The sequence below is a fragment of the Oncorhynchus nerka genome, unplaced genomic scaffold, assembly GCF_034236695.1.
Source record: "Oncorhynchus nerka isolate Pitt River unplaced genomic scaffold, Oner_Uvic_2.0 unplaced_scaffold_33___fragment_2___debris, whole genome shotgun sequence".
Taxonomy (NCBI): Eukaryota; Metazoa; Chordata; class Actinopteri; order Salmoniformes; family Salmonidae; genus Oncorhynchus; species Oncorhynchus nerka.
In genome coordinates, this window is record NW_027039958.1 from 1 (window position 1) to 25,420 (window position 25,420).

The window sequence follows — 25,420 nt, forward strand, 5'->3', positions numbered from 1 at the left end:
TAATTACATAATTATGACATAACGAGTCAGATGGCCCAAACTGTAGCATGTACCCTGACTCTGCGTGCAATCAACGCAAGAGAAGTGACACAATTTCCCTAGTTTAATATTGCCTGCTAACATGCATTTATTTTAACTAAATATGCATGTTTAAAAACATACTTCTGTGTATTGATTTTAAGAAAGGCATTGTTTATGGTTAGGTTCATTTGTGCGTTTGTTAAAACACCAATTTGGCGAAGTAGGCTTGATTCAATGAAAAATTAACTTATGGCTTAGATCCTGTTAACTGGATCGATATGACAACAGCCAGTGATTGTGCAGGGCGCCAAATTCAAAACAGATCTCATAATTAAAATTCCTCAAACATACAAGTGGTTTACACCATTTTAAAGAAACAAATTAATACCACCAGTGTCCGATTTCAAAAATGCTTTACACCGAAAGCACACTTAACGATTGTTAGGTCTGTACCTAGTCTCAGAAATACACAATTTTTCCAGCCAAAGAGTGACAAAAAGCAGAAATCGAGAAATGATTCACTAACATTTGATCTTCATCGGATGACACTCATAGGACTTCATGTTACACAATAGATGTTTTGTTCGATAAAGTTCATATTTATAGCCAACAATCTGTTTACATTGGCGCGTTACGTTCAGTAATGTTTTGCTTCCAAAACATCCAGTGATTTTGCAGAGCCACATCAATTTACAGAAATGCTCATAATACATATTGATAAAAGATACAACTGTTATGCATGGAACTTTAGATTAACTTCTCCTTAATGCAACCGCTGTTTCAGATTTCAAAAAAGCTTTACCGAAAAAGCACACCATGCAATGGGAATTCAGCGCTCCGAAACAAAACAAGCCATACAGATATCTGCCATTTTGTGTAGTCAAAGTCAGAAATAGCATAATAAATACTCACTTACCTTTGCTCTTCATCAGAATGGAATCCCATTTCCACAATAAATGTTTGAATTGTTCGATGAAGTCCATTGATGTCCAAATACCTCCATTTTGTTCGCGTTTAGCCCAGTAATCCAAATTCATGAGGCGCGAGCAGGCAAAGTAAAAAAGTTCCGTTACAGTCCGTAGAAACATGTCAAATGTCTATAGAATCAATCTTTAGGATGGTTTTTATCATCAATCTTCAATAATGTTCCAACCGGCGAATTCCTTTGTCTTCAGAAATGCAATGGAACGCAAGCTAACTCTCACATGAACGCGCGTGACCAGCTCATGCCACTCTGGCAGACCTGACTCATTCAGCTCCCATTCCCCCTCCTTCACAGTAGAAGCATCAAACAAGGTTCTGAAGACTGTTGACATCTAGTGGAAGCCTTATGCAGTGCATTATGACCCTGTAGACACTGTATATTTGATAGGCTTTGAAAAACTACAAACCTCAGACTTCCTACTTCCTGGTTGGATTTTTCTCTTTTTTGCCTGCCATAAGAGTCCTGTTATACTCAGACGTCATTCAAACAGTTTTAGAAACTTCAGTGTTTCCTATCCAAATCTACTAATAATATGCATATATTAGCAACTGGGCCTGAGTAGCAAGCAGTTTACTCCGGGAACCTTAATCATCCAAGCTACTCAATACTGCCCCCAGCCATAAGATGTTAAAAGTTGATTATATGCAATGCAGGACAAGCTAGATAATCTAGTAATAACTACACATGGTTGATGATAACTAGTGATTATGTTAAGATTGTTTTTTTTATAAGATCGGTTTAATGCTAGCTAGCACCTTACCGTGGCTCATTTCTGCACTCGCATAACAGCTAGTCAGCCTGCCACGCAGTCTCCTTGTGGAGTGCAATGTAATCGGCCGTGATCTGTGTCCAAAAATGCCGATTACCGATTGCTATGACATCTTGAAACTCGGCCATTCCGATTAATCGGTCGACCTCTAGATAGGAGTGGAACCCGGTGTGGTCGTCTGCTGTAATAGCCCATCCGTGAGTAGAATCGCCGAGTTGTGTGTTTTGAGCTGGGGTTCTGGAAACCTTTGGCGTTGCAAGCGCCATTCTCTATCGACTGAGCCACACCGGACCCATGATGTGCTTCATAAACTCCAGCTTATGTGGTTGTTCATAGTGACTGTTAAAATGACTAAATCTTGATCTTTCTGCATTGCTTCCAGTTTGTCAGATATATTGATTGAACTGACTTTGAATTATGTATAGAAACATCTGCTAGTAGTCCCTAACCCTTCTGTGTTCACTGTCCTGTGTAGAAGCCAGAACGTGATGAGTGGGGCAATGGGCTGGAGGCCATGCAGTGTGCTCTGCAGCTGGAGAAGAATGTGAACCAGGCCCTGCTGGACCTGCACAAGATTGCCTCTGACAAGGTTGACCCCCATGTAAGTAATATCATCACATAGAATACAGGTACTGTCCCAGGAGATGATCAGGTTGTTGTACCTCTGCTAACTAATTACACACGATGCAGCTCGTGCAGGAGTTAGTCAGCTGTAAACACCTCATTATCTGCACTTATGCCATTACCACCAGGCTCTCGTGTGTTACTGTATCTACAATAGTCTGTAGTCATTATCTTGTCTGACCTGTGCTTTCCCTCTTTAGCTGTGTGACTTTCTGGAGACACATTACCTGACTGAGCAGGTGGAGGCCATTAAGAAGCTGGGTGACCACATCACCAACCTCACCAAGATGGATGCTGTCAACAACAAGATGGCAGAGTACCTGTTTGACAAGCACACCCTGGGAGGCCAGAGCTAAACCACTTCCATCCTCAGGCTACAGCCTCAGACCAGGACTCCTGGCTTCTCTGATAGATCCTCCTGGCTTTACATTTATAGGGAGGGGATAGTGTTAAACTGGTGCAGTGCAACACTGCTGTGACATTGAGATGTTTTTGTTGACAACACTACTATATTTTGGAGTGAAGGCATCTTGTAAAACAATAAAAAAGATCACTAAAGTTTGTTTTCTAAGTGTTGACCTGTAGTAATGATGTTTCAGTCTATTCAGGTTCTTTGCTCGGTCTTACTGAGCATCTTCATACCAGTGATAAATACTGACAATTGTAGACCAACTAGTGGCTGAGGGTCATAACAATAGGATAAGTTCAACATGAGGTTTTATAAAGGATGTTACCTCTCACCACAGGGCACTATTACAAGAAATGTGACATATACCATGTCAATTAAGGGCCCAACTGTCAACTCTACCCATAAAAGTGAAATGGGTAACTACAGTCAATGTAGACCTTAACTCTGCATCTCAAAAGGTTATTAGACAGCCTCGAGGGAAATCTGTATGCCGCGTGGGGCTGCAGCGTAGCCTAGTGGTTAGAGTGTTGGACTAGTAACTGAAAGGTTGGAAGATCGAATCCCTGAGCTGACAAGCTACAAATTGGTCTTCTGCCCCTGAACAAGGTAGTTAACCCACTGTTCCTAGGCCGTCATTGAAAACAAGAATTTGTTCTTAGCTGACTTCCCTAGTTAAAGGTAAAATACACATTTCTCTAGTGATGGGAAGTTCAGCTCTTACTGACATAAAATAAATCTTGACTTGTTTCAGTTGCTAATAGTTCTCCTACTAGCAAACTAACTGAATAATCACAATAGAAATCCTAATGCCTCTCGTTCACCATAAAGGGCTTATTGGAGCTGTCATATGGTTGCAAAGCTACTGGTAATTTACCAAAATGACTGAAGTCTTCTGTAATTAACAGGCAGTCTAACTTTGGTAATTTATACTTTAACTGAAAATATTTATATTTTTCATGTGGCCATATAGTACATGGGTTTCTAGTGGATAGACCAGGTGGTTGAAGGGGAAAATAGCCTAATTAAATGTGTTTGATCAACAATGCCATTTTCAATCATTCTGCCACTCATCCATTTTTCTTTACACAACTGCCACCAACATTTACAACCATGAAATATTGACATGGTAAAATAATTGAGTACATTTTTTTTTAAAGGTAATGGTTTTCACTAAGTTGATGGTTTATATTTAGGGTCATGTTTATCTAAAAGTACATTTTATATGTGAAAGCTACATGGAGGGCCTGAGATTTGTGAGAATCTGAAGTACCCATAAAGGCCACTAGAAGGCACCTGACTAAACGACATGTTACTTGACATTTACAAACATTTGTGTTATGGATCCCAATTACCTGCTGTCAAGGCAGCAGCTACTCTTCCTGGGGTCCAGCGAAATAAAGACAGTTCTATACATTACAAACCAGATGTCGCCACACGTGTTTGCCTTCAGGCCACTACTCTACCACATATCGACCACACAAAATAAATGTGCGTGTCTATAGTGCATATGTGTCTCTTCACACTCCCCGCTGTCCAGCAAGTTGTATCTAACTATTTTTAAATCTAATTTACTGTTTGCATGACTCAATGTGGAATAGTAGCCATGTCATGTCTCTCTGTAGTACTGTGCACCTCCCATAGTCTGTTCTGGACTTGGGGACTGTGATGAGACCTGGAGACATGTCTTGTGGGGTATGCATTGGTGTCTGAGTTGTGTGCTAGTAGTTTAAACTGACAGCTCGGTGCATTCAATATGTCAATAATTCTCACAAATACAAGTAGTGATGAAGTAAATCTCTACTTTGAGCCATGAGAGATTGACATGTATAATGTTAGCTCTCTGTGTACATTTAAGGGTGAGTTGTGCTGCCCAGTTCTTGGCCAATTGTAATTTTCCTAAGTCCCTCTTTGTGGCACCTGACCAAACGACTGGACAGTAGTCCAGGTGTGACAATACTAGGGCCTGTAGGACCTACCTTGTTGATCGTTGTTAAGAAGGCAGAGCAGTGCTTTATTATGGACAGACCTCTCCCCATCTTAGTTATTGTTGTATCAATATGTTTTGACCATGACAGTTTACAATCTAGGGTAACTCCAATAAGTTTAGACTCAACTTGTTACATTTCCACATTATTCATTACAAGATTTAGTTGAGGTTTAGTGTTTTCATTTTAGGTCCCAAATACAATGCCTTTAGTTTTTGAAATACATGTATTTAGGACTAACTTATTTCTTGCCACCCGTTCTGAAACTGACTGCAGCTCTTAAGGTTTGCAGTGATTACACCTGCTGTGGTAGCTGATGTGTATAGTGTTGAGTCATCAGCATACATAGACACACAGGCTTCACTCAGCGCCAGTGGCAAGTCATTAGTAAAGATAGAAACAATACGGGGCCTAGAAAGCTGCTCTGGGGAATGCCTGACTCTACCTATTTTATTTATTTTTATTTCACCTTTATTTAACCAGGTAGGCTAGTTGAGAACAAGTTCTCATTTGCAACTGCGACCTGGCCAAGATAAAGCATAGCAGTGTGAACAGACAACACAGAGTTACACATGGAGTAAACAATTAACAAGTCAATAACACAGTAGAAAAAAAAGGGGAGTCTATATACAATGTGTGCAAAAGGCATGAGGAGGTAGGCGAATAATTACAATATTGCAGATTAACACTGGAGTGATAAATGATCAGATGATCATGTACAGGTAGAGATATTGGTGTGCAAAAGAGCAGAAAAGTAAATAAATAAAAACTGTGGGGATGAGGTAGGTGAAAATGGGTGGGCTATTTACCAATAGATTATGTACAGCTGCAGCGATCGGTTAGCTGCTCAGATAGCTGATGTTTGAAGTTGGTGAGGGAGATAAAAGTCTCCAACTTCAGCGATTTTTACAATTCGTTCCAGTCACAGGCAGCAGAGTACTGGAACGAAAGGCGGCCGAATGAGGTGTTGGCTTTAGGGATGAGCAGTGAGATACACCTGCTGGAGCGCGTGCTACGGATGGGTGTTGCCATCGTGACCAGTGAACTGAGATAAGGCGGAGCTTTACCTAGCATGGCCTTGTAGATGACCTGGAGCCAGTGGGTCTGGCGACGAATATGTAGCGAGGGCCAGCCGACTAGAGCATACAAGTCGCAGTGGTGGGTAGTATAAGGTGCTTTAGTGACAAAACGGATGGCACTGTGATAAACTGCATCCAGTTTGCTGAGTAGAGTATTGGAAGCAATTTTGTAGATGACATCGCCGAAGTCGAGGATCGGTAGGATAGTCAGGTTTACTAGGGTAAGCTTGGCAGCGTGAGTGAAGGAGGCTTTGTTGCGGAATAGAAAGCCGACTCTTGATTTGATTTTCGATTGGAGATGTTTGATATGGGTCTGGAAGGAGAGTTTGCAGTCTAGCCAGACACCTAGGTACTTATAGGTGTCCACATATTCAAGGTCGGAACCATCCAGTGTGGTGATGCTAGTCGGGCATGCGGGTGCAGGCAGCGATCGGTTGAAAAGCATGCATTTGGTTTTACTAGCGTTTAAGAGCAGTTGGAGGCCACGGAAGGAGTGTTGTATGGCATTGAAGCTCGTTTGGAGGTTAGATAGCACAGTGTCCAATGACGGGCCGAAAGTATATAGAATGGTGTCGTCTGCGTAGAGGTGGATCAGGGAATCGCCCGCAGCAAGAGCAACATCATTGATATATACAGAGAAAAGAGTCGGCCCGAGAATTGAACCCTGTGGCACCCCCATAGAGACTGCCAGAGGACCGGACAGCATGCCCTCCGATTTGACACACTGAACTCTGTCTGCAAAGTAATTGGTGAACCAGGCAAGGCAGTCATCCGAAAAACCGAGGCTACTGAGTCTGCCGATAAGAATATGGTGATTGACAGTCGAAAGCCTTGGCAAGGTCGATGAAGACGGCTGCACAGTACTGTCTTTTATCGATGGCGGTTATGATGTCGTTTAGTACCTTGAGTGTGGCTGAGGTGCACCCGTGACCGGCTCGGAAACCAGATTGCATAGCGGAGAAGGTACGGTGGGATTGGAGATGGTCAGTGACCTGTTTGTTGACTTGGCTTTCGAAGACCTTAGATAGGCAGGGCAGAATTGATATAGGTCTGTAACAGTTTGGGTCCAGGGTGTCTCCCCCTTTGAAGAGGGGGATGACTGCGGCAGCTTTCCAATCCTTGGGGATCTCAGACGATATGAAAGAGAGGTTGAACAGGCTGGTAATAGGGTTTGCGACAGTGGCGGCGGATAGTTTCAGAAATAGAGGGTCCAGATTGTCAAGCCCAGCTGATTTATACGGGTCCAGGTTTTGCAGCTCTTTCAGAACATCTGCTATCTGGATTTGGGTAAAGGAGAACCTGGAGAGGCTTGGGCGAGGAGCTGCGGGGGCCGGAGCTGTTGGCCGAGGTAGGAGTAGCCAGGCGGAAGGCATGGCCAGCCGTTGAGAAATGCTTGTTGAAGTTTTCGATAATCATGGATTTGTCGGTGGTGACCGTGTTCCCTAGCCTCAGTGCAGTGGGCAGCTGGGAGGAGGTGCTCTTGTTCTCCATGGACTTCACAGTGTCCCAGAACTTTTTGGAGTTGGAGCTACAGGATGCAAACTTCTGCCTGAAGAAGCTGGCCTTAGCTTTCCTGACTGACTGCGTGTATTGGTTCCTGACTTCCCTGAACAGTTGCATATCGCGGGGACTGTTCGATGCTATTGCAGTCCGCCACAGGATGTTTTTGTGCTGGTCAAGGGTAGTCAGGTCTGGAGTGAACCAAGGGCTGTATCTGTTCTTAGTTCTGCATTTTTTGAACGGAGCATGCTTATCTAAAATGGTGAGGAAGTTACTCTTAAAGAATGACCAGGCATCCTCAACTGACGGGATGAGGTCAATGTCCTTCCAGGATACCCGGGCCAGGTCGATTAGAAAGGCCTGCTCACAGAAGTGTTTTAGGGAGCGTTTGACAGTGATGAGGGGTGGTCGTTTGACTGCGGCACCGTAGCGGATACAGGCAATGAGGCAGTGGTCACTGAGATCCTGGTTGAAGACAGCGGAGGTGTATTTGGAGGGCCAGTTGGTCAGGATGACGTCTATGAGGGTGCCCTTGCTTACAGAGTTCAGGTTGTACCTGGTGGGTTCCTTGATGATTTGTGTGAGATTGAGGGCATCTAGCTTAGATTGTAGGACTGCCGGGGTGTTAAGCATATCCCAGTTTAGGTCACCTAACAGAACAAACTCTGAAGCTAGATGGGGGGCAATCAGTTCACAAATGGTGTCCAGGGCACAGCTGGGAGCTGAGGGGGGTCGGTAGCAGGCGGCAACAGTGAGAGACTTATTTCTGGAGAGAGTAATTTTCAGAATTAGTAGTTTGAACTGTTTGGGTATGGACCTGGAAAGTATGACATTACTTTGCAGGCTATCTCTGCAGTAGACTGCAACACCTCCCCCTTTGGCAGTTCTATCTTGACGGAAGATGTTATAGTTGGGTATGGAAATCTCTGAATTTTTGGTGGCCTTCCTGAGCCAGGATTCAGACACGGCAAGGACATCAGGGTTAGCAGAGTGTGCTAAAGCAGTGAGTAAAACAAACTTAGGGAGGAGGCTTCTGATGTTGACATGCATGAAACCAAGGCTTTTTCGATCACAGAAGTCAACAAATGAGGGTGCCTGGGGACATGCAGGGCCTGGGTTTACCTCCACATCACCCGCGGAACAGAGAAGGAGTAGTATGAGGGTGCGGCTAAAGGCTATCAAAACTGGTCGCCTAGAGCGTTGGGGACAGAGAATAAGAGGAGCAGGTTTCTGGGCATGGTAGAATATATTCAGGGCATAATGCGCCGGTGTGGGGTGCGGGTACGGCGGAGGTAAGCCCAGGCACTGGGTGATGATGAGAGAGGTTTTATCTCTGGACATGCTGGTTGTAATGGGTGAGGTCACCGCATATGTGGGAGGTGGGACAAAGGAGGTATCAGGGGTATGAGGAGTGGGACTAGGCGCTCCATTGTGAACTAAAACAATGATAACTAACCTGAGCAACAGTATATAAGGCATATTGACATTTGAGAGAGACATACAGCGAGGCATACAGTAATCACAGGTGTTGAATTCGGAAAGCTAGCTAAAACAGATTATGTTGGAGAGGATTCCATTAAAGAACACCCTCTGTGTTCTGTTAGACAGGTAACTCTAGATCGACAATATAGCAGGGGGTGTAAAGCCATTATATTTCCAGCAGCAGATTATGATCAATAACATCAAAAGCTGCAAAACAGTGTTTCAAACATTATTTTTTATGTTTCTGAGTTAAATAATTATAATTATATTTTGTTGAGCTTTATTTAACTAGGCAAGTCAGTTAAGAACAACTTATTATTTACAATGACAGCCTACCCTGGACAACACTGGGTCAATGGGTCAATTGTGCACCCCCCCATGGGATATAATCCAGCCTGGATTTGAAACAGGGACTGGTTCAAGAGTGGTACCTCTTGCACTGAGATGCAGTGCCTTAGACCACTGCACCACTCGGGAGCCAATTGAATAGGGATCTTCCGGGTTAGGGGAGAGTTTGGCCGGGTAGGCCATCATTGTAAAATAAGAATTTGTTATTTTTTTATTTAACTTTATTTAACTACGCAAGTCAGTTAAGAGCAAATTCTTATTTACAATCACGGCCTACCGTGGCCAAACCCTAACCCGGACGGCGCTAGGCCAATTGTGTGCCACCCTGTGGGACTCACAATCACGGCCGGTTGTGAAACAGCCTGGAATCGAACCAGGGTTTGTAGTGACGCCTCTAGCACTGAGAGTTATGGAATGGTTAACTATTTACAGTATTACTTACTGTTTATAACTTTTTGCGGCTGGTCACATGATGGACCCGGTTGTGACAACTTAACACATGTTCTCTGGGTTGAACATTACAGAAAAGATTTGCATAAAAGATTTGCATGTAAAATAAAAAATATACTTTGTAAAATACTGTTTTAATGCTCTGTTTACCCTTCTGCTAAAACAAGGTCACTTAGAACAACCTGGACTCAGGGGTAGACGTAACATAGTAAATGTAAATCTGGGATACTCCAATTAGCATGATATGTTTTGATTGGTATGTATTCATTTGTTGAAGTCCATTATCCATTTCTTATGTTATGTTACAAACTGCGTTTTGTACAATGTGTTAAGAATTTTAAAACATATGATATGTTATGAAATCCAATTTGTTGTGGCTAACGTTAGGTTGGTTTATCAACTCCCAACCACTTGTTTCTTAACCACACAACTATTTTAAAGTTGACAGGAGAGGAGTATGTCACTGCATGAAGATGGTATGTCCTACTGAGATTTGAACTCCGAATGCAGGATTCAGAGTCCTGAACCATCAAACCCAACACAGAGTATTTTCTGAAGTGTTCAGATTTTCCTGTCATTTGTTCCCCTGGCTCAACAGTTGGAGATGAGATGATTGGTAGGCCATGTGAATAATTCAGCACAAAATCAAGGAAGGTTCTACTGATATTTGAACTCAGATCACTGGATTCAAAGAGCAGCGTGCTAACAATCACACCATAGAATCATATGCTAAATGCAATTTGGAATTGTCCAGAGATTTGAACTCGGAATGCAGGAATCAGATTCCTGAGTGATAACCTTTACAGCGTTGAACCCTGTACTGAATACTCTGTGATGGGTGCAGATTTTACTGTCCTTGATTCATCGGAAAAACACAAAACATATTTTCTGGCTTGAACTGGGCTACCCTTACCATGTTACAACTTGAAAATCAGCATATTTCCAACACGATTGATGTGATGAGGGAGAAAGTTATCTTGAATATTTTCAGTTCTTTCGGGGCAGCAAGTTATCAATTAACAAAGGTATTAAGCGTTTCCTGTAGGCTAGCCAATCGTGCGTACTGAAGACTGCTTATCTACTCCCACCCACTTGTTTCTTAACCTTACAACCATTTTAAAGTTGACAGGAGAGGAGTATGTCACTGCATAAAGATGGTTGGTCACGGTTGAGGTTTCCAGGGTTAGAGTAACGTCAGTGCAGAAGATGTCATATGCTGAGGCAGTTAAGAAGTAGAGGAAGATGGGTCAAGGGGGAGAGATCCAAAGAGGAGGGGTGTGAGTAGTAGATCTGTACCAGTACAGAGGGATAAACCAACAAGTGATATATGTTTCAGTAAGATTGGACATTTTGGGCATTTATAGTAATGGTTATCAACTGTACTGCAGGGATGGAACGTAAAAGTTGCAGGAAGTAGAGGTTGTGGTGGCAGCTGCAAAGAGGTATTTGGGTGTGTGAAACTTGCCATCAGAAGAGTTGTATCTCGTATCTGTATTTCTTTTAACTGCACTGTCGGTTAGGAGCTCGTAAGTAAGCATTTCACTGAAAGGTCTACTGTTGTATTTGGCGCATGTGAGTAATAAAATTTGATTTGATTCATTTTGAGTTACAGCGTGTTTTAAGTGGTGGTGTCCCATCCTTTCATGCTGTTGGCCTGAAGTACGACTAAATAGATGTAAATTGGGGAGGATGGTTTTTATTATATATATTTTTGTGAGTGTTAGATGGTAGGGTATTTGTTGTATTTTTTGTTGGTGTGGTTGTTGATAAAAAAAAAAATAAAAACAAAGTATAAGAGAGTTATACTCCAGTCTAGTAGGTGGCGGTAATGCAACATTTATTGGATGCCAACCTGCAGTTAAATCTCATCAAAGAAGGTCGAATTCACTGACGCGCTCCGCTTGGAACAATAAATAGAGCGAACAAGGCTCCTTCCAGTTCACAACTCTGGGAAGACGCATGAAGAACTTCTTGCTTCAACAGTGATTGAACGGAACTCTTCTGCCCGCCTCCCGCGCAATATAACATTCCGGATTGATAACGTAATAATTACGTGAACTGTTTTAGTAAAATAATCTAAGAATCTCTATATTTGTACCGTTAATTTTGATATTAAATGAAAATGGAGTCTCAGGTCCGCCAGAACTATCACCACGATTGCGAAATTGCAATCAACCGGATGATCAACATGGAGATGTTTGCCTCTTATACTTACACTTCAATGGTAAGGGGACTGTAATTGGCTACCAAGAGGAACAGTTTGTTGCTTTACCTAGTATTATTATGCCTGAGCCTAAATATTTGTTCTGTACGCCTAGGCACCAGCTTTGAGGTAGACGTATCATTGAAATAAAGCTCATAAATATATCCTTGGACAGAGCGTATCTCATTGACAGGTTAATTGGCAGGTTACCAAGTAGGCTAATGATTTTCCGGATCATATTGCTGTGTCAATCATGCTTAGATCCCTCGATAATATAATGAGTTATATTTGACATGTGTTTCTAAACACACTTGTTTATCCACCCAGGCTTTCTATTTCTCCCGTGACGATGTGGCTCTGCCTGGTTTCGCGCATTTCTTCAAGGAGAACAGCGACGAGGAGCGGGAGCACGCCGACAAGCAACTCTCCTTCCAGATCAAGAGAGGTGGACGCATTTTACTCCAGGACATCAAGGTGAGCGCCTGGGCGTCGAAAAACACATACCTTGTATACTGCGCAACAAAAAGAACGTTAACATCTTCGTAGAGGGTTCTCTGGTTGAAATGGTTCTTGTCTCAGTTAGAAAGGTTCTACCTGGAACCAAGTTGCTGATCTGTAATCTATGGCAAGAAGTCTAAAGAACCCTTTATAGTCAATCTTGAGCCTTTTTTTCTAATACTGTGAGAAGTTGTTTTGGATTAGTAGTCATTCATGTTAATACTGAGTTCATTGTAAGGCAGGCCCTGTGTGGCTGCCCTGGTATTAGAGCAAGGTGACATTACATTACATTACATTACATTTAAGTCATTTAGCAGACGCTCTTATCCAGAGCGACTTACAAATTGGTGCATTCACCTTATGACCTCCAGTGGAACAGTAGTGCATCTAAATCTTTTCAGGGGGAGGGGGGGTGAGAGGGATTACTTTATCCTATCCTAGGTATTCCTTAAAGAGGTGGGGTTTCAGGTGTCTCCGGAAGGTGGTGATTGACTCCGCTGTCCTGGCGTCGTGAGGGAGTTTGTTCCACCATTGGGGGGCCAGAGCAGCGAACAGTTTTGACTGGGCTGAGCGGGAACTGTACTTCCTCAGTGGTAGGGAGGCGAGCAGGCCAGAGGTGGATGAACGCAGTGCCCTTGTTTGGGTGTAGGGCCTGATCAGAGCCTGGAGGTACTGAGGTGCCGTTCCCCTCACAGCTCCGTAGGCAAGCACCATGGTCTTGTAGCGGATGCGAGCTTCAACTGGAAGCCAGTGGAGGGAGCGGAGGAGCGGGGTGACGTGAGAGAACTTGGGAAGGTTGAACACCAGACGGGCTGCGGCGTTCTGGATGAGTTGTAGGGGTTTAATGGCACAGGCAGGGAGCCCAGCCAACAGCGAGTTGCCGTAATCCAGACGGGAGATGACAAGTGCCTGGATTAGGACCTGCTCCGCTTCCTGTGTGAGGCAGGGTCGTACTCTGCGGATGTTGTAGAGCATGAACCTACAGGAACGGGCCACCGCCTTGATGTTAGTTGAGAACGACAGGGTGTTGTCCAGGATCACGCCAAGGTTCTTAGCGCTCTGGGAGGAGGACACAATGGAGTTGTCCACCGTGATGGCGAGATCATGGAACGGGCAGTCCTTCCCCGGGAGGAAGAGCAGCTCCGTCTTGCCGAGGTTCAGCTTGAGGTGGTGATCCGTCATCCACACGGATATGTCTGCCAGACATGCAGAGATGCGATTCGCCACCTGGTCATCAGAAGGGGGAAAGGAGAAGATTAATTGTGTGTCGTCTGCATAGCAATGATAGGAGAGACCATGTGAGGTTATGACAGAGCCAAGTGACTTGGTGTATAGCGAGAATAGGAGAGGGCCTAGAACAGAGCCCTGGGGGACACCAGTGGTGAGAGCACGTGGTGTGGAGACGGATTCTCGCCACGCCACCTGGTAGGAGCGACCTGTCAGGTAGGACGCAATCCAAGCGTGGGCCGCGCCGGAGATGCCCAACTCGGAGAGGGTGGAGAGGAGGATCTGATGGTTCACAGTATCGAAGGCAGCCGATAGGTCTAGAAGGATGAGAGCAGAGGAGAGAGAGTTAGCTTTAGCAGTGCGGAGCGCCTCCGTGATACAGAGAAGAGCAGTCTCAGTTGAATGACTAGTCTTGAAACCTGACTGATTTGGATCAAGAAGGTCATTCTGAGAGAGATAGCGGGAGAGCTGGCCAAGGACGGCACGTTCAAGAGTTTTGGAGAGAAAAGAAAGAAGGGATACTGGTCTGTAGTTGTTGACATCGGAGGGATCGAGTGTAGGTTTTTTCAGAAGGGGTGCAACTCTCGCTCTCTTGAAGACGGAAGGGACGTAGCCAGCGGTCAGGGATGAGTTGATGAGCGAGGTGAGGTAAGGGAGGAGGTCTCCGGAAATGGTCTGGAGAAGAGAGGAGGGGATAGGGTCAAGCGGGCAGGTTGTAGGGCGGCCGGCCGTCACAAGACGCGAGATTTCATCTGGAGAGAGAGGGAGAAAGAGGTCAGAGCACAGGGTAGGGCAGTGTGAGCAGAACCAGCGGTGTCGTTTGACTTAGCAAACGAGGATCGGATGTCGTCGACCTTCTTTTCAAAATGGTTGACGAAGTCATCTGCAGAGAGGGAGGAGGGGGAGGGGGAGGAGGATTCAGGAGGGAGGAGAAGGTTGCAAAAGAGCTTCCTAGGGTTAGAGGCAGATGCTTGGAATTTAGAGTGGTAGAAAGTGGCTTTAGCAGCAGAGAGAGAAGAGGAAAATGTAGAGAGGAGGGAGTGAAAGGATGTCAGGTCCGCAGGGAGGCGAGTTTTCCTCCATTTCCGCTCGGCTGCCCGGGAGCCCTGTTCTGTGAGCTCGCAATGAGTCGTCGAGCCACGGAGCGGGAGGGGAGGACCGAGCCGGCCTGGAGGATAGGGGACATAGAGAGTCAAAGGATGCAGAAAGGGAGGAGAGGAGGGTTGAGGAGGCAGAATCAGGAGATAGGTTGGAGAAGGTTTGAGCAGAGGGAAGAGATGATAGGATGGAAGAGGAGAGAGTAGCGGGGGAGAGAGAGCGAAGGTTGGGACGGCGCGATACCATCCGAGTAGGGGCAGTGTGGGAAGTGTTGGATGAGAGCGAGAGGGAAAAGGATACAAGGTAGTGGTCGGAGACTTGGAGGGGAGTTGCAACGAGGTTAGTGGAAGAACAGCATCTAGTAAAGATGAGGTCGAGCGTATTTCCTGCCTTGTGAGTAGGGGGAAGGTGAGAGGGTGAGGTCAAAAGAGGAGAGGAGTGGAAAGAAGGAGGCAGAGAGGAATGAGTCAAAGGTAGGCGTGGGGAGGTTAAAGTCGCCCAGAACTGTGAGAGGTGAGCCGTCCTCAGGAAAGGAGCTTATCAAGGCATCAAGCTCATTGATGAACTCTCCGAGGGAACCTGGAGGGCGATAAATGATAAGGATGTTAAGCTTGAAAGGGCTGGTAACTGTGACAGCATGGAATTCAAAGGAGGCGATAGACAGATGGGTAAGGGGAGAAAGAGAGAATGACCACTTGGGAGAGATGAGGATCCCGGTGCCACCACCCCGCTGACCAGAAGCTCTCGGGGTGTGCGAGAACACGTGGGCAGACGAAGAGAGAGCAGTAGGAGTAGCAGTGTTGTCTGTGGTGATCCATGTTTCCGTCAGTGCCAAGAAGTCGAGGGACTGGAGGGAGACATAGGCGGAGATGAACTCTGCCTTGTTGGCCGCAGATCGGCAGTTCCAGAGGCTACCGGAGACCTGGAACTCCACGTGGGTCGTGCGCGCTGGGACCACCAGATTAGGGTGGCCGCGGCCACGCGGTGTGGAGCGTTTGTATGGTCTGTGCAGAGAGGAGAGAACAGGGATAGACAGACACATAGTTGACAGGCTACACAAGAGGCTACGCTAATGCAAAGGAGATTGGAATGACAAGTGGACTACACGTCACGAGTGTTCAGAGAGTTAAGCTTACGTAGCAAGAATCTTATTGACTAAAATGATTAAAATGATACAGTACTGCTGAAGTAGGCTAGCTGGCAGAGGCTGCGTTGTTGACTAAGTAGGCTAGTTGGCATTGGCTGCGTTGTTGACACTACACTAATCAAGTCGTTCCGTTGAGTGTAATAGTTTCTACTGTGCTGCTATTCGGGGCTAGCTGGCTAGCTAGCAGTGTTGATTACGTTACGTTGCGTTAAAAGAACGACAATAGCTGGCTAGCTAACCTAGGAAATCGCTCTAGACTACACAATTATCTTTGATACAAAGACGGCTATGTAGCTAGCTATGTAGCTAGCTACGATCAAACAAATCAAGCCGTTGTACTGTAATGAAATGAAATGAAAAATGTGATACTACCTGTGGAGCGAAGCGAAATGCGACCGGATTGTTGAGTGCAGAAGTTCTGTTCGGTAGACGTTGGCTAGCTGTTGGCTAGCTAGCAGAGTCTCCTATGTTAAGGACGACATAAAACTACACACTCTAAACTACACAATTATCTTGGGTACGAAGACAGCAAAGACAACTATGTAGCTAGCTAACACTACACTAATCAAGTCGTTCAGTTGAGTGTAATAGTTGTGCTGCTAATCGGTAGACTGTGGACTAGCTAACGGTGGACGTTAGCTAGCTGGCTAGCTGCAGGGCAGTGTAGACTGCGTTAGGACGACGAAATACGATAATTACGCAATTATCTATGATACAAAGACGGCTGTGTAGCTAGCTAAGAAGAAATTGCTAAGATTAGACAAATCAAACCGTTGTACTATAATGAAATGTAATGAAATGTAATACTACCTGCGGACCGAGTGCAGATGCGACCGCTCGCTCCAACCCGGAAGTGACCAGAGGAGATCATGTCCTGACTGCTTAGGCCTGAACACACTGCCTCCATTCCTTCATAACCACTGAATTGGTCATTGGTCACGTGCACTGACTACAACAGGTGTAGACTTTGCGGTGACGTGTACTTACTAGCTCATTCCCAACAATGCAGAGTTAAAGATAAATATTTGCTGAATGGTAACAAAGAATAACAAGGCTTTATACAAGTACTGAGACCATGTGCAGGGGTAGGAGGTAGTTGAGATATAATACAGTAGGTAAGGGTTAAAAGTGACTTGGCAATCAGGATATGTGACTGGTGTCAATGTGTGTGTGTGGGGTGGGGGGGTTGTAGACTAGTGAGTGCAAAATAAGTGGTTAAACTCTTCTACTCAGACCCCTGTTTGCCTCCAGAACGGCCTGCATTTTTTTGGGACATTCTACAAGGTGTCTGAAACGTTCCACAGGGATGTTGGTCCATGCTGACACGCTGAAATCAGGCATTTGCTGCAGATATTACGGCGATATAGTCTTGCTGTGAACAGCCCGTTCCATCTCGTCCCAAAGATTCTCTATTGGTTTGAGGTCTGGGGACTGTGCAGTGAACTTAACTCGCTGTTCCAGGCAATGTTTTTCCACTCAATTGCCTGTGGGAGCCACTTGTTTTTATCTGATTGGCGTAGAGGTCGACTGACTATCATTTTTCAACGCCGATACCGATTAATCGGCCTATTTGTAATGACACTTACAACAATACTGAATGAACACTTTAATTTTAACTTAATGTAATACATCAATACAATCACTTTAGCCTTAAATAAATAATGAAACATGTTTAATTTGGTTGAAATAATGCAAAAAAAGTTTTGGTGAATGTAAAAGTGCAATATGTGCCATGTAAAAAAGCTAATATTTAAGTTCCTTGCTCAGAACATGAGAACATATGAAAGTTGGTGGTTCCTTTTCACTTGAGTCTTCAATATTCCCAGGTAAGAAGTTTTAGGTTGTAGTTATTATGACTTTCTTTCTACCATTTGTATTTCATATACCTTTGACTATTGGATGTTTTTATAGGCACTTTAGTATTGCCAGTGTAACGGTAAAGCTTCCGTCCCTCTCTCGCTCGAACCAGGAGCACATCGAAAACAGCCACCCTCGAAGCATCGTTACCCATCTCTCCACCAAAGCCGCGGCGGCCCTTGCAGAGGGCAAGGGGAACAACTACTTCAAGGTCTCAAAGCGAGTGTCACCGATTGAAACGCTATTAGCACGCACCCTGCTAACTAGCTAGCCATTTGACATCGGTTACACCAGCCTAATCTCGGAGTTGCTAGGCTTGAAGTCACAAGCCGCTCAATGCTTTAAGCACAGCGACGAGCTGCTGGCAAACGCACAAAAATGCTGTTTGAATCAATGCTTACGAGCCAGCTGCTGCCTACCACCGCTCGGTCAGACTGCTCTATCAAATGTCAAATCATAGACTTCATTTTAACATGGTAACACAGAAATGAGCCTTAGGTCATTAATATGGTCAAATCCAGATACGAACATTTCGAAAACAAAATGTTTATTCTTTCAGTTAAATACGGAACCGTTCCGTATTTTACCTAACGGGTAAGTCTAAATATTCCTGTTACATTGCACAACCTTCAATGTTGCTAACTAATTACATAATTATGACATAACTAGTCAGATGGCCCAAACTGTAGCATGTACCCTGACTCTGCGTGCAATCAACGCAAGAGAAGTGACACAATTTCCCTAGTTTAATATTGCCTGCTGACATGCATTTATTTTAACTAAATATGCATGTTTAAAAGCATACTTCTGTGTATTGATTTTAAGGCGCCGTTTATGGTTAGGTACACATTGGTGCGTTTGCCAAATTGGTGATTTAACGAAGTAGGCTATGATTCAATGATAAATTAACTTATGGCTTAGATCCCGTTAACGGGATCGATATGACAACAGCCAGTGATTGTGCAGGGCGCCAAATTCAAAACCGATCTCATAATTAAAATTCCTCAAACATACAAGTGTTTTACACCATTTTAAAGAAACAAATTAATACCACCAGTGTCCGATTTCAAAAAATGCTTTACAGCGAAAGCACACCTAACGATTGTTAGGTCTGTACCTAGTCTCAAAGGAACACAATGTTTCCAGCCAAAGAGGAGTCACAAAAACTCCAGCTTATGGGGTTGTTCATAGTGACTGTTAAAATGACTAAATCTTGATCTTTCTGCATTGGTTCCAGTTTGTCAGATATACTGATTGAACTGACTTTGAATTATGTATAGAAACATCTGCTAGTAGTCCCTAACCCTTCTGTGTTCACTGTCCTGTGTAGAAGCCAGAACGTGATGAGTGGGGCAATGGGCTGGAGGCCATGCAGTGTGCTCTGCAGCTGGAGAAGAATGTGAACCAGGCCCTGCTGGACCTGCACAAGATTGCCTCTGACAAGGTTGACCCCCATGTAAGTAATATCATCACATAGAATACAGGTACTGTCCCAGGAGATGATCAGGTTGTTGTCGCTCTGCTAACTAATGACACATGATTGTGACCTGCCTCTTCACACACACTATAGTCCACAGACTCATGAATGCCACTATACACACACACAATGCAGCTCATGCAGGAGTTATACAGCTGCAAACACCTCATTATATGCCATTACCACCAGGCTCGTGTGTTACTGTATCTACAATAGTCTGTAGTCATTCTCTTTTCTGACCTGTTTTCCCTCTTTAGCTGTGTCACTTCCTGGAGACCCATTACCTGACTGAGCAGGTGGAGGCCATTAAGAAGCTGGGAGACCACATCACCAACCTCACCAAGATGGATGCTGTCAACAACAAGATGGCAGAGTACCTGTTTGACAAGCACACCCTGGGAGGCCAGAGCTAAACCACTTCCATCCCCAGGCTACAGCCTCCAGCCTCAGACCAGGACTCCTGGCTTCTCTGATAGATCCTCCTGGCTTTACATTTATAGGGAGGGGATAGTGTTAAACTGGTGCAGTGCAACACTGCTGTGACATTGAGATGTTTTTGTTGACAACACTACTATATTTTGGAGTGAAGGCATCTTGTAAAACAATAAAAAAGATCACTAAAGTTTGTTTTCTAAGTGTTGACCTGTAGTAATGATGTTTCAGTCTATTCAGGTTCTTTGCTCGGTCTTACTGAGCATCTTCATACCAGTGATAAATACTGACAATTGTAGACCAACTAGTGGCTGAGGGTCATAACAATAGGATAAGTTCAACATGAGGTTTTATAAAGGATGTTACCTCTCACCACAGGGCACTATTACAAGAAATGTGACATATACCATGTCAATTAAGGGCCCAACTGTCAACTCTACCCATAAAAGTGAAATGGGTAACTACAGTCAATGTAGACCTTAACTCTGCATCTCAAAAGGTTATTAGACAGCCTCGAGGGAAATCTGTATGCCGCGTGGGGCTGCAGCGTAGCCTAGTGGTTAGAGTGTTGGACTAGTAACTGAAAGGTTGGAAGATCGAATCCCTGAGCTGACAAGCTACAAATTGGTCTTCTGCCCTGAACAAGGTAGTTAACCCACTGTTCCTAGGCCGTCATTGAAAACAAGAATTTGTTCTTAGCTGACTTCCCTAGTTAAAGGTAAAATACACATTTCTCTAGTGATGGGAAGTTCAGCTCTTACTGACATAAAATAAATCTTGACTTGTTTCAGTTGCTAATAGTTCTCCTACCAGCAAACTAACTGAATAATCACAATAGAAATCCTAATGCCTCTCGTTCACCATAAAGGGCTTATTGGAGCTGTCATATGGTTGCAAAGCTACTGGTAATTTACCAAAATGACTGAAGTCTTCTGTAATTAACAGGCAGTCTAACTTTGGTAATTTATACTTTAACTGAAAATATTTATATTTTTCATGTGGCCATATAGTACATGGGTTTCTAGTGGATAGACCAGGTGGTTGAAGGGGAAAATAGCCTAATTAAATGTGTTTGATCAACAATGCCATTTTCAATCATTCTGCCACTCATCCATTTTTCTTTACACAACTGCCACCAACATTTACAACCATGAAATATTGACATGGTAAAATAATTGAGTACATTTTTTTAAAGGTAATGGTTTTCACTAAGTTGATGGTTTATATTTAGGGTCATGTTTATCTAAAAGTACATTTTATATGTGAAAGCTACATGGAGGGCCTGAGATTTGTGAGAATCTGAAGTACCCATAAAGGCCACTAGAAGGCACCTGACTAAACGACATGTTACTTGACATTTACAAACATTTGTGTTATGGATCCCAATTACCTGCTGTCAAGGCAGCAGCTACTCTTCCTGGGGTCCAGCGAAATAAAGACAGTTCTATACATTACAAACCAGATGTCGCCACACGTGTTTGCCTTCAGGCCACTACTCTACCACATATCGACCACACAAAATAAATGTGCGTGTCTATAGTGCATATGTGTCTCTTCACACTCCCCGCTGTCCAGCAAGTTGTATCTAACTATTTTTAAATCTAATTTACTGTTTGCATGACTCAATGTGGAATAGTAGCCATGTCATGTCTCTCTGTAGTACTGTGCACCTCCCATAGTCTGTTCTGGACTTGGGGACTGTGATGAGACCTGGAGACATGTCTTGTGGGGTATGCATTGGTGTCTGAGTTGTGTGCTAGTAGTTTAAACTGACAGCTCGGTGCATTCAATATGTCAATAATTCTCACAAATACAAGTAGTGATGAAGTAAATCTCTACTTTGAGCCATGAGAGATTGACATGTATAATGTTAGCTCTCTGTGTACATTTAAGGGTGAGTTGTGCTGCCCAGTTCTTGGCCAATTGTAATTTTCCTAAGTCCCTCTTTGTGGCACCTGACCAAACGACTGGACAGTAGTCCAGGTGTGACAATACTAGGGCCTGTAGGACCTACCTTGTTGATCGTTGTTAAGAAGGCAGAGCAGTGCTTTATTATGGACAGACCTCTCCCCATCTTAGTTATTGTTGTATCAATATGTTTTGACCATGACAGTTTACAATCTAGGGTAACTCAATAAGTTTAGACTCAACTTGTTACATTTCCACATTATTCATTACAAGATTTAGTTGAGGTTTAGTGTTTTCATTTTAGGTCCCAAATACAATGCCTTTAGTTTTTGAAATACATGTATTTAGGACTAACTTATTTCTTGCCACCCGTTCTGAAACTGACTGCAGCTCTTAAGGTTTGCAGTGATTACACCTGCTGTGGTAGCTGATGTGTATAGTGTTGAGTCATCAGCATACATAGACACACAGGCTTCACTCAGCGCCAGTGGCAAGTCATTAGTAAAGATAGAAACAATACGGGGCCTAGAAAGCTGCTCTGGGAATGCCTGACTCTACCTATTTTATTTATTTTTATTTCACCTTTATTTAACCAGGTAGGCTAGTTGAGAACAAGTTCTCATTTGCAACTGCGACCTGGCCAAGATAAAGCATAGCAGTGTGAACAGACAACACAGAGTTACACATGGAGTAAACAATTAACAAGTCAATAACACAGTAGAAAAAAAGGGGAGTCTATATACAATGTGTGCAAAAGGCATGAGGAGGTAGGCGAATAATTACAATATTGCAGATTAACACTGGAGTGATAAATGATCAGATGATCATGTACAGGTAGAGATATTGGTGTGCAAAAGAGCAGAAAAGTAAATAAATAAAAACTGTGGGGATGAGGTAGGTGAAAATGGGTGGGCTATTTACCAATAGATTATGTACAGCTGCAGCGATCGGTTAGCTGCTCAGATAGCTGATGTTTGAAGTTGGTGAGGAAGATAAAAGTCTCCAACTTCAGCGATTTTTACAATTCGTTCCAGTCACAGGCAGCAGAGTACTGGAACGAAAGGCGGCCGAATGAGGTGTTGGCTTTAGGGATGAGCAGTGAGATACACCTGCTGGAGCGCGTGCTACGGATGGGTGTTGCCATCGTGACCAGTGAACTGAGATAAGGCGGAGCTTTACCTAGCATGGCCTTGTAGATGACCTGGAGCCAGTGGGTCTGGCGACGAATATGTAGCGAGGGCCAGCCGACTAGAGCATACAAGTCGCAGTGGTGGGTAGTATAAGGTGCTTTAGTGACAAAACGGATGGCACTGTGATAAACTGCATCCAGTTTGCTGAGTAGAGTATTGGAAGCAATTTTGTAGATGACATCGCCGAAGTCGAGGATCGGTAGGATAGTCAGTTTTACTAGGGTAAGCTTGGCAGCGTGAGTGAAGGAGGCTTTGTTGCGGAATAGAAAGCCGACTCTTGATTTGATTTTCGATTGGAGATGTTTGATATGGGTCTGGAAGGAGAGTTTGCAGTCTAGCCAGACACCTAGGTACTTATAGGTGTCCACATATTCAAGGTCGGAACCATCCAGTGTGGTGATGCTAGTCGGGCATGCGGGTGCAGGCAGCGATCGGTTGAAAAGCATGCATTTGGTTTTACTAGCGTTTAAGAGCAGTTGGAGGCCACGGAAGGAGTGTTGTATGGCATTGAAGCTCGTTTGGAGGTTAGATAGCACAGTGTCCAATGACGGGCCGAAAGTATATAGAATGGTGTCGTCTGCGTAGAGGTGGATCAGGGAATCGCCCGCAGCAAGAGCAACATCATTGATATATACAGAGAAAAGAGTCGGCCCGAGAATTGAACCCTGTGGCACCCCCATAGAGACTGCCAGAGGACCGGACAGCATGCCCTCCGATTTGACACACTGAACTCTGTCTGCAAAGTAATTGGTGAACCAGGCAAGGCAGTCATCCGAAAAACCGAGGCTACTGAGTCTGCCGATAAGAATATGGTGATTGACAGTCGAAAGCCTTGGCAAGGTCGATGAAGACGGCTGCACAGTACTGTCTTTTATCGATGGCGGTTATGATGTCGTTTAGTACCTTGAGTGTGGCTGAGGTGCACCCGTGACCGGCTCGGAAACCAGATTGCATAGCGGAGAAGGTACGGTGGGATTCGAGATGGTCAGTGACCTGTTTGTTGACTTGGCTTTCGAAGACCTTAGATAGGCAGGGCAGAATTGATATAGGTCTGTAACAGTTTGGGTCCAGGGTGTCTCCCCTTTGAAGAGGGGATGACTGCGGCAGCTTTCCAATCCTTGGGGATCTCAGACGATATGAAAGAGAGGTTGAACAGGCTGGTAATAGGGTTTGCGACAGTGGCGGCGGATAGTTTCAGAAATAGAGGGTCCAGATTGTCAAGCCCAGCTGATTTATACGGATCCAGGTTTTGCAGCTCTTTCAGAACATCTGCTATCTGGATTTGGGTAAAGGAGAACCTGGAGAGGCTTGGGCGAGGAGCTGCGGGGGGGCCGGAGCTGTTGGCCGAGGTAGGAGTAGCCAGGCGGAAGGCATGGCCAGCCGTTGAGAAATGCTTGTTGAAGTTTTCGATAATCATGGATTTGTCGGTGGTGACCGTGTTCCCTAGCCTCAGTGCAGTGGGCAGCTGGGAGGAGGTGCTCTTGTTCTCCATGGACTTCACAGTGTCCCAGAACTTTTTGGAGTTGGAGCTACAGGATGCAAACTTCTGCCTGAAGAATCTGGCCTTAGCTTTCCTGACTGACTGCGTGTATTGGTTCCTGACTTCCCTGAACAGTTGCATATCGCGGGGACTGTTCGATGCTATTGCAGTCCGCCACAGGATGTTTTTGTGCTGGTCAAGGGCAGTCAGGTCTGGAGTGAACCAAGGGCTGTATCTGTTCTTAGTTCTGCATTTTTTGAACGGAGCATGCTTATCTAAAATGGTGAGGAAGTTACTCTTAAAGAATGACCAGGCATCCTCAACTGACGGGATGAGGTCAATGTCCTTCCAGGATACCCGGGCCAGGTCGATTAGAAAGGCCTGCTCACAGAAGTGTTTTAGGGAGCGTTTGACAGTGATGAGGGGTGGTCGTTTGACTGCGGCACCGTAGCGGATACAGGCAATGAGGCAGTGGTCACTGAGATCCTGGTTGAAGACAGCGGAGGTGTATTTGGAGGGCCAGTTGGTCAGGATGACGTCTATGAGGGTGCCCTTGCTTACAGAGTTCAGGTTGTACCTGGTGGGTTCCTTGATGATTTGTGTGAGATTGAGGGCATCTAGCTTAGATTGTAGGACTGCCGGGGTGTTAAGCATATCCCAGTTTAGGTCACCTAACAGAACAAACTCTGAAGCTAGATGGGGGGCAATCAGTTCACAAATGGTGTCCAGGGCACAGCTGGGAGCTGAGGGGGGTCGGTAGCAGGCGGCAACAGTGAGAGACTTATTTCTGGAGAGAGTAATTTTCAGAATTAGTAGTTTGAACTGTTTGGGTATGGACCTGGAAAGTATGACATTACTTTGCAGGCTATCTCTGCAGTAGACTGCAACACCTCCCCTTTGGCAGTTCTATCTTGACGGAAGATGTTATAGTTGGGTATGGAAATCTCTGAATTTTTGGTGGCCTTCCTGAGCCAGGATTCAGACACGGCAAGGACATCAGGGTTAGCAGAGTGTGCTAAAGCAGTGAGTAAAACAAACTTAGGGAGGAGGCTTCTGATGTTGACATGCATGAAACCAAGGCTTTTTCGATCACAGAAGTCAACAAATGAGGGTGCCTGGGGACATGCAGGGCCTGGGTTTACCTCCACATCACCCGCGGAACAGAGAAGGAGTAGTATGAGGGTGCGGCTAAAGGCTATCAAAACTGGTCGCCTAGAGCGTTGGGGACAGAGAATAAGAGGAGCAGGTTTC

General features: G+C 44.7%; 2 protein-coding genes across 2 annotated transcripts; both read left to right on the top strand.

Moving 5' to 3' along the window:
* Positions 1 to 2,183: 2,183 nt before the first annotated feature.
* Positions 2,184 to 2,975, top strand: LOC135568816 (ferritin, middle subunit-like). The gene is made up of 2 exons (XM_065015587.1): positions 2,184 to 2,376; positions 2,600 to 2,975. Exons 1-2 carry the CDS (start codon positions 2,290 to 2,292, stop codon positions 2,753 to 2,755), a joined length of 243 nt encoding a protein of 80 aa, XP_064871659.1. The 5' UTR covers positions 2,184 to 2,289; the 3' UTR covers positions 2,756 to 2,975.
* Positions 2,976 to 11,530: 8,555 nt separating this feature from the next.
* On the top strand, positions 11,531 to 19,799 carry LOC115119235 (ferritin, middle subunit-like). Its single transcript, XM_065015585.1, has 4 exons — positions 11,531 to 11,876; positions 12,183 to 12,329; positions 19,013 to 19,138; positions 19,417 to 19,799. The coding sequence occupies exons 1-4, from the start codon at positions 11,769 to 11,771 to the stop codon at positions 19,570 to 19,572; spliced, it is 537 nt and encodes a 178-aa protein (XP_064871657.1). The 5' UTR covers positions 11,531 to 11,768; the 3' UTR covers positions 19,573 to 19,799.
* The last annotated feature ends 5,621 nt before the right edge of the window (positions 19,800 to 25,420 follow it).

Coding starts and splice junctions, on each gene's coding strand:
- LOC135568816 (XM_065015587.1), top strand. CDS start 2,290: ATGCAGTGTGCTCTGCAGCTGGAGAAGAATGTGAACCAGGCCCTGCTG. Junction 2,377..2,599: donor CTGACAAGGTTGACCCCCAT/GTAAGTAATATC, acceptor TTCCCTCTTTAG/CTGTGTGACTTTCTGGAGAC.
- LOC115119235 (XM_065015585.1), top strand. CDS start 11,769: ATGAAAATGGAGTCTCAGGTCCGCCAGAACTATCACCACGATTGCGAA. Junction 11,877..12,182: donor CTTATACTTACACTTCAATG/GTAAGGGGACTG, acceptor TTATCCACCCAG/GCTTTCTATTTCTCCCGTGA. Junction 12,330..19,012: donor TTTTACTCCAGGACATCAAG/GTGAGCGCCTGG, acceptor TGTCCTGTGTAG/AAGCCAGAACGTGATGAGTG.